Source organism: Spodoptera frugiperda, chromosome 15, assembly GCF_023101765.2.
Source record: "Spodoptera frugiperda isolate SF20-4 chromosome 15, AGI-APGP_CSIRO_Sfru_2.0, whole genome shotgun sequence".
Lineage (NCBI taxonomy): Eukaryota > Metazoa > Arthropoda > Insecta > Lepidoptera > Noctuidae > Spodoptera > Spodoptera frugiperda.
This window is the reverse complement of record NC_064226.1, coordinates 14,344,973-14,361,831: the sequence shown is the minus strand read 5'-3', so window position 1 is coordinate 14,361,831 and position 16,859 is coordinate 14,344,973. Positions and strand designations below refer to the sequence as shown.

Sequence of the window (16,859 nt, the reverse complement as noted above, 5' to 3'; positions counted from 1 at the left end):
AAGAAAATAAAATAATGTTTGTAAATTCTCATGCTTTACAATCGTGCTTGGTTACTATCAGAAGAGAAACAAAATAATCTTTTCACGCAATCTGTTCCATATCCAATCAAACCACCATACAAAACTGGGTCACCCACAACTTGGAATGGGAAATCCATAGCCGTGACATGATTGGGCAGCGAAATGAAACAATATTTCTTCGTGGACCCAAAGGACCCATTGGGTATAAAAAGTGGTCCTTCGGTTCTATATCGGGACATAAGGCCATATTTGTCATCCATTGTACAGAAGCCAGCTTATCAATCTACTCCAATAATCTGTCATTGGATTTTCCAATTTATATCAAGATAATAATGTTGAAAATCATATAACACTTGATGGATAGGAGTAGCTTGGCTTGCTGCCTTTCCTTTGGAGTGAACAAACTGTATGTAGTTATTTTTGCTTCAGGAAACAGGAAGTTTGTATAAATGTCGATCTTTATTTGGTTTCCTAATAATAAAAGCTATGAGAATAACTGCAGTGTTTATTTGTTGTGTGATAATATAGGTTGTGTATTTTGTCCTGAAGGCTTTTACAGATATAGGTATGCACACACAGTTAAGCAATAATATTGTTATTTGAACTGTCGGACATAATATTATTGTCATACCATTTGTGAAGCCATATTAGAATAAAGAGTAGATTTCCAGATGGTCACTGAGAAAAGATAGAAATTGTAAAGGTCTATTATAAATTACACAAAATGAGATAACAAAAAGCCCGTATAAAAGGTTTATTTATCTGTACTATCCAAAATAAGCGATATTTTAGCGTCCTATAAATTTTGTTTGTCGGGACCAGTTTCTGTTTTAACGCCCATACATTGAGAAGCGTTAATTTATGCCTGTTATTTACGGTACCTAATTTTGAAAAGCACCATCTATAAAAGCATTTTCATCAGGAGTTTTCTACCTAATTTCGTACATTGAAAAGTGAGCCTTATGTTTTTTATTCCATAAGGAATAAGCCCGTAAATAAGCAGGCGGATCACCTGATGGTAAGCTGCCGCCGCCCATGGCCACTTGAAACGCCAGAAGCATTACAAGTGCGTTGCCAGCCTTTTAGGGGTTAGGAATTTAAAGGTTGTTGGGAAATCGGAGATCGGGAAGATTGGGATTGGAATTTAGACCTCCGGTAACCTCACTCACACAACGCAAGTTGTTTCATGTCGGTTTTCTGTAAAGCCGTGGTATCACTCCGGTTCTTATTAGACACAAATAGATACTAAACAATGTGTAATATCAGCAGTTACTCTGTAAATGAAATGATGAAAAATTACTACAGGTATTACTTTGAAGGGCATGTTATTATTATTTTACCTGAAAATGTTTATTATTAAACGGTTTTACTTAGCTTGACCTGTTTGTTTGGGTCAAAAGTAATTGGAATTTCGTCCCCTTTCTGACGTCAGATGAATCAGATTTTAGGTACACACTATTACTCTTGATGATCCAGATAATATAAATTAATACTGTTTAACATATTTTTTTTATATATTAGGTACTTATTTGATATGCAATTTAAAGTTTAAAATATATGTTTCATCATTAGAACTTAAAACGGAATATTTACCTTGTTTATTAGTTTTTATGAGTTTCCGATATTTCTTTATGAGCAGACAGATTTCTTTGCACATAAACATACACCCGCATATTTTCAAGTTCATCCGTGATCATGGCGCTTGTAATAGTGCTAAAATATTGGAAATTCACAAAAACTAATAAACATGGTAAATATCCCTTTTTTAAGTTCTCATAATATTACTAGTGACCATGTCAGTTTCAAATCTTATAAAATGTTAATGTTATGTTTCGTTTGTTACAGTGTGTCCCAGTACCCGGTTTGGGGTTTCGCCGTGGTTCCTATCGATGCACGTGTCGCAGAGGGTTCTACTTCCCCAACACCACAGCTGACAGCCGCTTCTACAATGGCAGTGACATCGAAGAAGAGTACGAGAAACATTTGCTGGTAAGATTTTAAAAATAGATACAGATTAAAAAAAATGTTTTTAATATTTCTTTTAGCTGCTTCGTTGACCGAGTGGTAGCAAGTACGACTGCCGTGCAAGGGGTCTCGGGTTCGATTCCCGGGTCGGGCAAAATATTACTGAGCTTTTTTCAGTTTTTCGAACATTTCTCAATTGTGTCTAGTATATGGCAATAGGCTCACCCTCTATTACATGGAACTTATTACACTAACGGTAAAAAGTGGGTGTACATTGTACTGTAGCATTACGTGCCATTATGTGCACCTCTGCCTACCCCTTCAGGGAGAAAAGGCGAGACGATACGACAATACGAAATTTCGAAACCATTATGTACTTACCCTTCAAAGAATAATGGTGATTACGAAAGTGTTTTATAATTTGTACTAAAGCGTATTAACAGTGTAATAAAATTACATTAGTATTCATTAGTCTACATAGACCGACGTATTTTTTCAAGCCCTCTAAAATATAATAGCAAAATAAACTGGATTAGCATAGGCATAAAAGGGACCTAATTCGCTTTATTTGAAACGTATGAAGACTTCATTATTTTAAAATTCTATTATATTTTAACACAATATTGAATTAGTTTGTTAAAATCCTTGGTAATATTAAATATGCGAAAGTGTGTTTATCTTTTTACTAACGCAAACGAGCAGGCGGATTACCTGATGGTAATCAATCAGCGCCAACCATGGACACCCGCTACTCCAGACGAGTCTCAAATGCGTTGAGTTGTCAATCACAAAAGCACACATAAGCTGTTAAACTGACATCAGTTTAAAAACTTATAGACCATGGGGTCATTACCACTATCATTAGAACTTAAAACGGAATATTTACACACACACACACACACACACACACACACACACACACACACACACACACACACACATACACACATACACACACACACACACACGCGCGCGCGCGCGGGATATTTAACATGGTAAATATCCCGTCTCAAGTTCTAATGATACATCTTCTTTAAAATCTATTCTTTCCATACAGCTCCAACCCAGTCTATACTCTCTCCCGGATGCCTACGAGTGCCTCCCCTGTGCTGAAGGCTGCGAAGCCTGCAATGATGGATCTCCTTGCGTGGCAGCCCTCAACTGGGTCGTCCGGACCACCATCTTCGCTCTCGCCTGCTTGGTCATCTCTTGTCTGCCGTTCATCGTCTACTTCACCATCAAGTATGGACATGTCAGGGTAAGTATTTCTTTATTTATAAGTATTCATTGTGGCCTTTGTGGCCGGCAGTTTGAATATAAGCCTCTAGAATTATGTAGACAATCCTGTTGAATAATTGCCCGCTTAGTAACAGATTTGATCTTGACGTTTAATTAAACCGTGTTTTGCTTCTTTTTAATTTTGTTTTTTTTTTCTTTGGCGTCAGATTTAGTCTTAGAGTGGTAGATTTTGTTTTTGAGATGGTCTTTACAACACATGTTTTAATATGAAGTTATCTACAAAGTGCTATCTACTATAAACCTCACATGCTTTTGTAGCTTCCTCCACGTTCACCCGTCATACACACTCGTTGCTTATGTATTTTCTACATCTGGCTTTTCACACTGTATGTCAAAGTATAATATCACGATATTGACTTGGTTCCGATACGTATTCCAACATGATATGTAATTGTCAGTCGAAATGTTCCAAAGTGAAACATGAAGCTCAACTCTATTACACCAGTAATATGACAGAGGTTTTGATTTTCAAAGGATTTTGAAATTGTGTTTAGTTGATAAAATCTTACCAGCAGCCTATGTTATGTAGTAACCTGATGGTAAGCTATCGCCAACGCCCATGGATACCCGAAACACCAGACTCGTTACTAGTGCTTTGCGTCTTGGGGGTTCGGAATTTAAGTATTATTGGGGATTGGGAACACATAATGAAAAACAACGCAAGCGCTGTTTCACGTGGGTTTTCTAAGGCCGTGGTATTACTCCGGTCGAGCCGACCCATTCGTGCCGAAACATAGTTCTCCCAGACTTAGAATGCTATTTAGAATACCAATTTACAACATCCTATAACTGAAATATACCTACTAAAAGCGTCAACACCAGATCCAAGGTGAACTAATCCCCAATGTCTATAGCAAACACTAATTAATTGCGAACAACATACACAATGTCTGGCGCAATCACATCACGGGAAAACTTATTATGATTTTGACAGAGACTAATAGCTGAGGGTTATAGCGTCCTTGATTAATGTATTATGGGGGGAAGGGGGTGTAACTTGAAGAAGAAAGGGGATAAAAATTGATGAGGCTGTGACGAAGAATTGAAGGTAGTAATTGGTAGGGTGTCAGATGATTCCCGGACAGGACAAAGGAACATCATAATCTTTGGTCTCGATGATTAATTACTTTTCGATGAAGTAAGTAGGGTCGCTATAAAAGATAATGCAGTGGGGATGCGACACGAAATTATTTGATTTTTAACATATTGTCGCGTGAAAAATTTCAGTTAGTTCCTGGTTTAAATAACAGTTGGTTTACAGTTTCGTGAAGATATTTTAAGACTAGAGATCCCGAGTATAATTTTACTTTTCACTTAAGGCTTTTGTCTTGTTATCAATTAAACACGTCAAAGATGTGAAAAATAACACAAACAACGAATCCACAGATTTTAAAACCACCTAATATTATATTGAAAACGTATTTCTTGCCATCTCATAAGGATCAGGTGTGTTTCCAATTAATACATCAGATTTACCCAGAAATCGCGATCCTGCCTTCGAGTAATAACACGGTAACTTATCAAATAGCTACTGACGTAATCAGTATTCATAATGTTTGCTAACCTGCTCAATCAATATCTTGAATTTAGTTTTGCTTGTACCGTGTGATCTTGGTTGTGTGTACTTTATAGTAAGTTGTAGGTACCTACGTATAATATATTTAGCGTTGCGGAATAATTTTGAATGTCTTTATCGCGTCCTTGAGTAATATTGTCTTAGTTAATGCATGCTACTATATACTGTTGGTTTTCGGGGTGAGTGGTATTCCAATAGACATGTACTATGCTGTGTATATTACATGTCTATTGGACACATAACTTAGCACTGGTAGGAACAGATTCAGCTAAGCTATGTTTTTTATGTGGAAAGATGCGTGCTATGGATGGCTTCCCTACTATCGATACATCGCATGCTCAAGACGTGCATCTTCGTCATACAGCTACATAGCTTAGTATCGGTGGAAACGGTCACATAGTTTTACAAATTAGCTATTACATCTTTAGTAGAAAAGCACCCTTATCTTTGAAATACTTTTTGCCTAAAGTCATTCTATGTAGTTACAATTCTAGAAGTCACGTACAAAAACAAAACATTCAGTGCACGTACAGCTATAAGCATAACGAGCAAAAAAGATCAGGAACCAACGAACCATTGCACACTAAAACAAGTTTCTAAAGCGATGTACAAAATTTTGCAAATCGCACACCCATTCTGAACATTTAGAACACCACTTCTGTACCCACTACAGTCTTTTCCACGAACAAAACAAGGTAGTTTAGCTAAAAATTATGATCCTACTTACAGTACAGCCGCATCGTATTTCGTTCGGCTATCCGAAATCTCACCGAATTCCTATGCAGATACAAGTTGAAACACTCATATCTAGTTTGACCTTGCATGCTATGTACAGTGACGGTCGCAGTTTTTGAGGGCAATTTAAATACGGCAGGTTTTATCAAAGACTTAATGTGACATTTCAAAGTAGGGGGAAAGAATGCCAGAAGAACGGGATGACCTTGAACTAAACGGTTGAAAGAAACAAAAATATAACCGACGTTGTACATAATGCAGTTAAAAATGGATACGACAAAGAGACAATGAAAATTAAGGTCATTAATATGAGGTGGTGTCAATTAATCAACCGACATCTGCTTTAGAAGTAATTCTCCCAGATTCAAAACCTCAACTGTACGCAAAACACGAAAAAAGAATATAACAATAGACCACATCAATATTTCGTTGCGTCCTTTTTTTCCAAACCATCCATCATGCTAGGCTATCGATCAAATAACCACGCTGTCAACGGGAATTTAGGTATTTATTCCAAAAACTTTTCGAAACAAATGTTTAGACTTCTTTTTATTTCTTGCCTCTAGAAACTAATAGTAAGTTTCGCCAGTTTTCTTGTTAGTAAGTTCTAAGTAGACGGCTAAAAATAAATAAAGTAAGTTAGTCTTCAAGTCAATCAATTTCAAAGTTAAATGAACTATACAAACATATTATAATCTCAGTTTTTCTGGTATACGCCGGTAAACGATCAAACGGATTACCTGATGGTAAGCTGATCGCCGCCGCCTATGAATACCTAAAACATAAGACGCATTACAAGTGCGGTGCCGGCCTTTTGGGGGTTAGGAATTTAAGGGTTGTTGGCGATCGAACGATTGGAAAGGGGACGGGGAGTTAATTGGGCCTCCATTAACCTCACTTGCTTAACGAAACACAACATAAGTGTTGTTTCACGTCGGTTTTCGGGGAAGCCGTGGTATCACTCCTATTAATCGTGCCGAAGCATGGCTCTGCCACAATTTACTACATCTTCATTTATCTATGTTCCTAGGTTGTGAGGGCAGCAAGTCCAGCACTCCTCAGGGTGATTGTCCTGGGAGCTCTCCTCATCTACTGCACCACTCTCGTCATGTATGGAAGACCCACTGTCTTCACCTGCACTGCAAGAGTCTGGCTGCGGGAGGTCGGGTTCTGCCTCACTTATGGAGCTCTCATGTTGAAGACTTGGAGGTAAATAGATAGCTGGTATAAGATTGATATAGAAAATTAAATGTGCCCATAATGTCTCACTTGAGATATAATTCTATAGAATAGAGTCAGGCGTTACTTTTCGGAAATCCATACTACACTAACAATCTACTATACTACAAGCGGAATTAAAATTAATAATTTATTGTGCAAGTATTATTAATCTGAATCGAAGCCAAAAGTAGCTTAATTACTCAAACTGTATCAAGTTCAATACATGGTACACGGCATAAGCTTCAACCGAAACTCAAAATCCACTACCGAATGTGTTTATCATCCGACCAGAACACGAGAGTTGAATCCACTTATCTGAACCGAAGGTCATAAACTTTTGACAGACCTAATTATTCATACAGGTATCACAAAAATCCAGTGGACCGTTATTAAGCTTGGAATTAGGGCAGGGTCCTTGAAATAGGACCCTCAATTCTCCTAGGGTCACACAAATATACCTACCTACTGTATTCTATACCACGTTGGTATTTCAATTTGGAGTTCAAAATTCAATTTTGTTTTTCCATCAGTGTAAAGCGAATGAAGTTATTAATTTGTTTAATTTAGATTGGAATCAGTTTGTGTTGAATTTTGTGTTGCGAGCTAATTTTCATGTTTAAGTTGAAGCTAATACAATTAAAAGTAATTATGGGTAAATATTTGATTTGATAAATGGATATTAGCTACTACAATAATAATGCCGTATCATTTCCCGTAGGGACACTTGCGTAATTGTGACTGCACGGTTGGTGCTGTGGCTGGGCAACTGGCTGCCGTGCAACGTGTAGCGGGTTCGATTCCTGCACGGAGCAACTCTTTGGGTGATCCACAAATTGTTGTTTCAAGTCAGTGTCATGTGCATGTGAAATTATATGTTTGTAAACGCACCCACTAGGACACAGGAGAAAATCCTAATGTGGGGCAACGTTTGAAAAAAAAGATATTAAATACAATTAAAAAAATTCTAGTAGTTAATGTTCCTTACCTAAATATCTATTCGAAGTTTAATCATTATTTTCAAGTCAATCATCTGCCTTAGTCACATAATATTAAACAAGAATGAATTTGTATCCAATCAAACATGTAACATATTGAATTTTTTGGAACTTTTATTCTTATTAGGTACATGAAAAAATAAGAAATCTTTTTCGTAGAAGCAATTTATTACCCTCCGAAACATGATAAGCTTCTTTAATATATTTGACATCAACAACTTTTTCTAAATCTTCAATCTGAGACTCATTCCAAGTATATAATTGGGCTTGAACTTTTTAGATTGCGATCAAGTTTCTTTTAATTAGATGCCGGTGAAATGAAATTGTATTCTTGTCAAGATAAGTATCAAGTTGTCTTTTAAATTTCGGGACCCTCTTTTGAGATGCGTAAATAAAGGGAATCTGTTTACAGGACGAATTAATGATAATCTACTTGATACTGACGTCTGCATAATAAGATTTGTTTTCTTGAGAACTGATCGTGCATACATTATATGGAATTGTGTTTATGCTATCTCGTGTGTTTGTGTGAGAGGGAAAGGGATGGGAGATATATAGGATTAAGTTGTATCTAAATCTGAATTCATTATGTAATTAAAGATGTTAGGTGTATTGATGTACTAATGAGCTACCTACGTAACTATGCATTCTACTTAACAATGTTCCCAAATAATAAGAGAATAAATACTCTTTTAAAAAAATACTTTACAAAGCGGGTCACTCGACTCATTTCAAGTCACGCTCGGAGCCTCTAACCATGAGTAACTTGAAATCGAGTAAACATCGAACAGCAACTGCAACAAAAGTTAACTGTATAACCTAATTATGTCTTTTAAATACATTTTGAACTAACAACACAATCTTCTTCCACCAGGATATCAGTCATATTCCAAGTACGGTCAGCAAAAGCAGTGAAGATATCGGACATGTACCTCCTTCGTCGGATCGGAGTGATTGTCGGCGTGGCATGTGTGTTGCTGGCCATACGCACGCTGGTGGCGCCACCTGCCGTCATAGTTGGGAGAACTAAGGATGACCTGAAAGCGTATTTGTGTAACACCGACTGGTGGGACCATTCTTTTACTACGTGTGAGTATAAAAATTTTGAATTAAAAAAAAGGTTCGTAAACAATTATTATTGTTCTTAGTATCACACGTATTAGGCGTCTTTGGACTTGTAGTAGCCCTGTGCATACAAACCCTATTGCTTTATTGTTTTACCATCGACAGTCAAAGAACAATATCTTCATCTCACTTTAGCCGTTTGACATGTTTGTAGACATAATCTGAATCTGTAAAACAAAATATTTCGTTCTTATTACACTGGAAATATACTTTTGAAACAGCCTGCAAAGACCAGCAGCTATTATTAAATGCATCTCGAACTCTAGAGACATCACTTAAAACAAACCCCCTTTATAATTAAGTTTAGCTTCTTACAAATTTAATGAAGTCCAAACCAAGATGAATGCACTTTGTACTCTGTAAACATTATTTCCTTTACAAGTCTCCCAGGAGTAAGGGTCAGGTCACAACGAGAGGCGACGCGACACTGCCCGCAGCTTTAAAAGAGCGTTGTTCAAAATACATTTTTTATGGTATAAGTCGGTAAACCAGCAGTCTGATCACCTGATGGTAAGCAATCGCTGCCGCCCATGGACACACGAAACACCAGAGGTGTTACAAGTGCGTTGCCTACCTTTTGGGGGTTAGGAATTTGAAGGTTATTGGAGAATCGGAGAATAAGAAGATTGGGCCTCTAGTAACCTCACTCAAACATCGAAACACAATGTTAGCGTTGTTTCACGTCCGTTTTCTGTGAGGCCGTGGTATCATTATGATCGAGCCGGCCCATTCGTGTCGAAGCATGGCTCTCCCACACTTATGATACATAAGGGGTTTAACAGCACACTTCTTGTGAATATTTTATTTGGTAATTTTCTTCCATCTCCATGAATGCTTATTATGTTTAAATTTCACACGACAGCGACGTGTGCGAATTGGTCGGTCGGTTCACTAGCCTCATCCAGCATTGGTCGCGTTGTCGCGTCGCGTCTCGGTGTGAACTAACCCTAAAAGCCAAGTTGGAAGACGTTACAATTAAAGGCGCCAACACTGGCGACTAAACCGTCAGAACAAATTAATAAGTGGAAAAGTTGTTAAAATAATAAATTATATTGTTTGACGTCCAAGAGTTTGTTGCAGTAAGTTTACTGCTGAGATAGTTTGCCTTGTGTTCTTGTAACTATTTAATTTTTTTATTAATGTATTATTTTTTGTATTTTAGTAAATCACAAAAATCTACTATGAAATTTTTGTTTACAAAGTCAAAATCAAAATTATTGATATAATTATTGATAGACCGAAAGTAAATATGATATAATAAAAATGTTTGTCTGTCGGTCAATATTGCAGTGAAGCTCGCTCGTTCCAAAGTGTAGATATCTATGGAGAAGAACACAAGCAAAACTCCATAGGTTACTCTTTTCCAATCAGGTTCACAATACTATTCTCCTTTACATTGTTTCGTTGGTTTAATAATGTGGGAACAATGTACTACACCTATAATCAGATTCAGTTCAGTTATTTTGGCTATTTCCCAATAAGTTTTTGGGATGGACATCAAGTGTTTGTGATGTAGGCACCTGTGACCAAACTTATTAACTAATCTAAAAATTAATACCATTTTTCTGAATTAATTATTATGTTATCAGCTTACTCACGTAACTGTTTGACGAAGAACTCGACTAGTTTCAAGCCATGCTAGAGGCGCATATTCATGAGCAGCATTCCGCGACACACGATGCGGCGATTGTCGCGCTGCTACTGAGTAGAATCTAGCCGATATCATAATAATGTATTTAATAATTACGTCTTTCAGAAAGTAATAATAGAATTATCATTTGTCTGTCCTGCAGTGGAAGTAATATTCCTAGTGTGGGGCATTAGACTCTGCATCATGGTGCGGAAGGCGCCCTCCGAGTTCAACGAGAGCCGCTTCATCTCCATGGCGATATACAACGAATTCCTTCTCTCTGTCTTCCTCAATATATCCATGTAAGTCTGTCTCTTTCTCTCTTGTTTATATGTTTGCTCTAATAGTAAGTAAATTATAATTTCTGAAATGTGATGAAAAGTTTTAAATTCAGCGTAAAATATACAAATATACGATTTCTTACTAACATGAATTATTCTGTTAAGAGTCCTTTTACCAGTTTATCGGCTTTTTATTAGATACTATGTCTTCTATTTTACTAGAAAGTATATAAACAAATAATAACATCAAATATTAATAGAGATAACTTAAAACTTCTTTATGAATACAAGTACCTAATAATTTTGTACAAATTTTAGAAGCGAGGTAGTTGGCGAAGGTTAGGGCTCTAACGACAGAAAGTTTACGAGGCCGGAACTCATTAAACTATTGTGGCAAACTCGCTCCTGGCACAACCAATTTATTTCACTGAGGATACATGTACTTTGATGCAATATACAAATACCATATTAATATGGAGGCTGTGCAAACTTTTAATTAGAATATACTTAATTAAACATGTACGGGACACGGCATTTTGAACTTTTTGTCTTCAGGGATAAAATTAAAAATGTGTCAATGAAAACTAGATAGACGTATGCCAAAAAACAATTCGCTGATTCAATGAATTTGTAATTCTTGGCTGACATGAATAAAATACCCGATCACAAGCTAGCTCCATTATCTTTTTCTACAGTAAATACGCTACTTACAAAACAATTGAAATAACCTTGAAAGCAGATATATTTCGAAAGAAACACGTTCAGCATTTCATACGAGAGACTCTCATAAATGATGTCTTTGTAACAGAAAGAAGAAAATTGAAATCGTTTGAGAACACATCTATAGCTAAAGTATCACTCATATTCAATACTCAATCAGGTTATTAGCTCACAATAGACGTTTATTACACTCAATTTACATCTCACAAGGATTTATTTCAAGAGAAATTTATTAAAAGCCTTCAAGAACAAACTCTTGAACATATCCAATTCTCTTTCTGTGGTAATTTACGTGCGAATAAAGGCTAAAAGATGTGAAATAAAGTGGGTTCCTAGAATAAGTGACTGTATTCAACCGTCATACTTTATGAAAATTAAGTCCTTGAATAACGTAGGTCATGGATAGGGTATCTCAATAGATCGAAGGTCCTAGATCCCTAGATAGTACCCTCGTAAATATAATTTCAGGGATCAATGGATTTAGGCAAGCGCCTTTCCAAATTTGATAATCAAAATGTATGAGATAGACTAGACTTTTAAAATAGCACGTAATTCTTGGTTAGAAGTCGTCATTATAGAAATGGAATTGATTTAAAGTAGCCTTCGTTCATGTTTGATTTAGATTGCAGAGATTTCTTCCAATGGTAGAAGTAATTTTAATGGTTTAAGAAATCAGTAGTTGTTTATGTAAAGCTTACTCTTACTTGGACTACGTTGGATTTAAATTGAGATTAATGTAACCGATACGTAGCTTTAAGAGCTCTTCAAGGATTATAAAACGACATCCTAGACAAACATAAATAGATATAAACAACATGATAAGAAGTAAAGCCATGTGCTCTCTCTATCTTATAAACTAGAAGTATACAAATTAGCTCCAGAGACCCTTATTAAATTGTAGTGTTTATAAATCTTCAATGAAAAATATAACTGTTCCTGTCAGATTCCATCATCAGATCCTGACATGGTGAAAATGGAACCCACTCGGGAGTGTAACTACTTGAACACAAACGCCCACACAATTAGAGAAGTAATCGGTAAACAAATAAAAAAAAACAAACATTCGAACGTAGTACCTCCTCCTTTTTTGAAGTCGGTTAAAATAAAATCGCAACAGAATTCAATAAGCCAAACCAAACAGAATAAAGACTACATACAAAAGCCAAGAAAATTGCAACATACTACAATTATTATTCTTAAAATGTTACCGACGTAAATCAAGTTGGAGTCGACGTCGACAAAGTTCTTGATATTACACGAGAACCAAGTGAAACAATGATTGTGTTATGAGAAGTTATTTCTTGCCAAGTTCCGGTGCACTTTTAAATGTCAGTTGCAAGTTGGATTCTTTCCCCGCAATCTGCGAATGGGTAAAGTTTTGATGGCGCTGCTTATAGTCAGGGCTATCGGAAGTAGGTTACTGTGCAACGTGCATGTCGGGTTTTCTTTTGTGCTAAAAGGTTATGAGGTTTTTTTATTAAAGACTGTAGTAAAGAAGTGGAAAGGTTTCTTTGTGTCGTTATAGAAGATACTTATATGTCACACAAATATTACTAATGTGAAAGTTTGTTTGGATGTTTATTGTTTGTTCACCAATCACACTGAAACTACGTAACGAATTTTAATGGCAGAATTTTAATTTTAATTTTAATGTACACTGGCAGAGTATGGGCTACTTGGGTGATAAACTATTTATCCGCTGGCAGAAGCTAATTTAACTATAAATTTATACAATAGCGACACTACCACTTTACAAGCTTATGTGGAAAAAACGTTCAGAATATTCATATCTGGTGTATTTATAAATACTTTTAGTGATGGTGATAATAGTACTTAAAAGTAAAATGATATGGAAGACAAAGATGAAGTATATAACTATCTCCCTCTACAAGTAACTAATTCTTCTTCTCTAAGTACAGCAAACTTTTCTAACACAAATTCTTCTTTACAGGTTATTCCTCCAGTCCCCTGCGAACCCGGACCTGCTGTATATAATATTCTTCTGCCACACGCAACTGACTGTGACTCTTCTGTTGTGCTTCATCTTTGGGAGCAAGGTAGGCACGGTAAGATTGCGGTCAGACTGTATGTATGTATGTTTACCTTTGTGGTGGTTCTGCACTAACGGCTGGGTTCCCTCCTTTTTATGTAATGTTTTTGGTGTTAAAAATTGTTGATTGCTGTGCCAATTTGGGAACACATAATAGTTTAGGGTAGAAATGTTGTGTTGTTTTCTATAATGTAAATAAATAATCAAATACAAAAAAGACAGACAATACTTTTTTTTCTCTTTGACTATTAATGAGTATTATAATTTAACATATTTTGGTTTTGATATAATTGTAATTCACATGATATTATTACTGCCGTACTTAGATTTATTTAGTACTTAATCTATTGCCGAGTAATGATTTTGTATTGAAAAGAATTGCTATGGACTGGGTTTAGATTAGGTGAAGTTTACTTATAATCTCCTTTAATAATGCTTAAACAATTTTAATATGTACACTTATCGTCTACAATAACAACTTACATTATATTAGGCTTAAAAACTTTATGTAAATGGAAGGGAATCCTAATGACCTAGTAGTCCCAAGCTTGTGTGCTGCCTACACCTACTCCGGTGCTTCAGCAATATGTTACATGTTACAACGATTGTGAATAACCCAATGTGTACCCGGCTTGAAGTGTTGTATGTTTGTCATATAATTATTTATTGAGAACTTTTACTCTACTGAGACATTTTTTAGAGGTTGAAAATTTAGAGGGTGAAGCAAGAGAGAGTGTCAGCCTCTTATTTGCTAAATACTACCCCGTTCCTATTTCTGCTTTTCTAGCCCGGTAATTGGCTAGGCGGTCCGCAGCCCCAGATTACTTAGACACTACGTTAAAAAATGGTCAGCAAGTTAGGAGAGATTTTGAGAAAAAAGTTGATAAAGAGGGATAGCACACCTTGTATGATTTTGAGAAGTTTGTTTTTAAAACCAAAGTCCAATAGCACTTTCCTCGACCAATCGCACTTGAGATAATTCGAATAAAAAGGCAGCGTATGTTACCTCATCTATATAATATTATTATATGTCTAGGTCATACAAAACATAGACATAATATATTCGAGTACAATAATACATTTATTTACCAGCATACACAATACATATAGTTCACAAAACACCCAAGCCCTTAACAAACCAAGTTTTGTCGCACTCCTAGTATAGAACATATAATTTTCTTGTTCCAAACATATTATTACAAGTGCTGCTAATTAACGAAATCGTAATATACTGTTCAAAGTTTTCTAAAGTACTGCAATCTTATGAAACTTTGTTTCACATGTATTTGGTGTTAGATAGGTAATGTTTTACATATTAATTTATAACGACAGGGTTCCCAATTGTTATTGTTTGTAGTATAGAAGTTGGTCTTTGAATGTCTGGTACTACATTCAACTTCATACTAGTAAAATTATTTTGTTAAACTTATTGAACTGTTAATCAAACAAATGTTTTGTCTATTTAGCTTTTGTGTAAGTGGCACTGAAGGGTGAAGGAAAATATCGTGAGGAAACCTGGGCTTATAATTTCTAATTATGAGTTTCAAATCATCAACCCGTTCAAGCAAGCGTAGCGATTAATGCTTAAACCTTCTCCGTACGAGCAAAAGGCCTTTGGTCAGCAGTAGCCATGTATAGCCTGTTGATGTAAGTGGCTCTTGCGGAAAATCAACCAGATTGGCCTCCAAAATAGAACAATATTTCTGGAAAATTTCATAAAACCCCTACGATGACGTAACGTAACCGTTTTTGTACAAGGTCCGTCGTTTGACATGTATTGCATTCCATGTAGGAACAAAATTACTTTCCCAATATTGTATAGTGGGTGAAAAATGGCACAACGAAATACAGTGTTCCCAAATTAAGATATTACTTGAAAGTGTAGTAATGTGCTGTTTTGTTGAACATTTTGTCCAGTCATGTGCCCATTGTTATGTATCGGTATTTAAATCAGTACTCTATACAATATCTTTTTCTAGGGTAAAAGTCATCCAATGGGTTTTCTCACCTTGGGCGAGGTGAGAGAGATTGTCAGACTATTACTGACTAAAAACCACCCCGTCCCTTCTCCTGTTTTGAGCCGGAGCCTCGGTATCCTGTTACGTTGTCTACAGCTCCGGATACTCTGTACAATATCTGAGCCAGAAATTCAAACCAAGACCACGATACTCGTATAAGACAATTATTTCACAATGACACAAAAGATAAACTTACATGCAATACCAAAACAAACTGCACACCTACCTGACTTAATATCGGACGTTGCAATACAGAGATCCCCAAAGAAAAATTCTAAATTAATTTACTTCAACAAGTGTATCTCTTTAGTCTAGAGTAGTTCTAAACTCTTAACACTCTAACTTTCCCCCTTGTAAGCACTCACGTACAGGGTGGATCTATAATGAAAAAAAAGACCGGTAAAACTTTATATTGAATCATGAAAGTGGACAAAGTTTTAAACCGATTGCTCAGGAGTTGGAAACGAAATTAGTTTTGCTACAGAATTTCAATTGGCAGGTAAACTGTTAAACGTGTAAGTTGTTTCGTCAGAATCTCAGTAGTGGAGCCGAGGTTGGATTTTTTGCTGATTCCGGAATGTTATGTTGGGTTCCGTATTTATTAATAATGTAACGTACTTTATATGACTATAGGAGAGTTTAATTTTGTGTTCCCTCCTAAACTACTAGACAGGTTTCGATAAATTTTGGTCAAGAATTGGCTATTTCGGAAAGAATAATATAAAATAAAGACACCTGTCTATATTTTATATACCAAAATACTACACTTTTAATCGTAAAGATCTTTGATCAAGCTCTGAATTAAAGCATATTCACACCCTTAGATAGATGAATCCTTAGCTTTATCTACCAATACGCAAACCACCTTCAAACAATTACAATTCATTGTATTAAACAAACAGCTTCAAAATGGCTTCCGACCTTTGTCAACAAAACGGTACCTTGATACCTAAACCGAATAAGTAAGGTCATTGAACCATAAGCACAATTGATTCTACCTTACCTGCTTTTACGCTCCAGTAATTAAACCTTCGGTTCTACTAAACACTTATTCGATCAAATAGCTTCACAAGAATCCGTCAATCTGGAACAGGCTTCCAAAGTAGGACTTGCCTTCTTCTAAAAATAAACTTGGAGTACTTGTTTATATTTTCTTGTAGTAGTTGTTATTTCGTTCGAAATGTTTGTTATTTAATGTTGACGAGAATCATTCCTGTCTAGTA

General features: G+C 36.0%; 1 protein-coding gene across 2 annotated transcripts in view; it reads left to right on the top strand.

The window, feature by feature from the left end:
* LOC118276112 (probable G-protein coupled receptor 158) overlaps window positions 1-16,859 on the top strand; it is a 138,697-nt gene that overhangs the window by 109,892 nt on the left and 11,946 nt on the right. Inside the window, exons 5-10 of one of the 2 annotated variants that reach the window (XM_050698643.1) lie at window positions 1,867-2,010; window positions 3,044-3,244; window positions 6,627-6,805; window positions 8,687-8,901; window positions 10,731-10,869; window positions 13,520-13,625. In XM_050698643.1, the coding sequence (XP_050554600.1) occupies window positions 1,867-2,010; window positions 3,044-3,244; window positions 6,627-6,805; window positions 8,687-8,901; window positions 10,731-10,869; window positions 13,520-13,625 (984 nt within the window). Of the gene's footprint in view, window positions 1-1,866; window positions 2,011-3,043; window positions 3,245-6,626; window positions 6,806-8,686; window positions 8,902-10,730; window positions 10,870-13,519; window positions 13,635-16,859 lie in introns of both variants that reach the window. The other variant, XM_050698642.1, reaches the window with a different exon arrangement.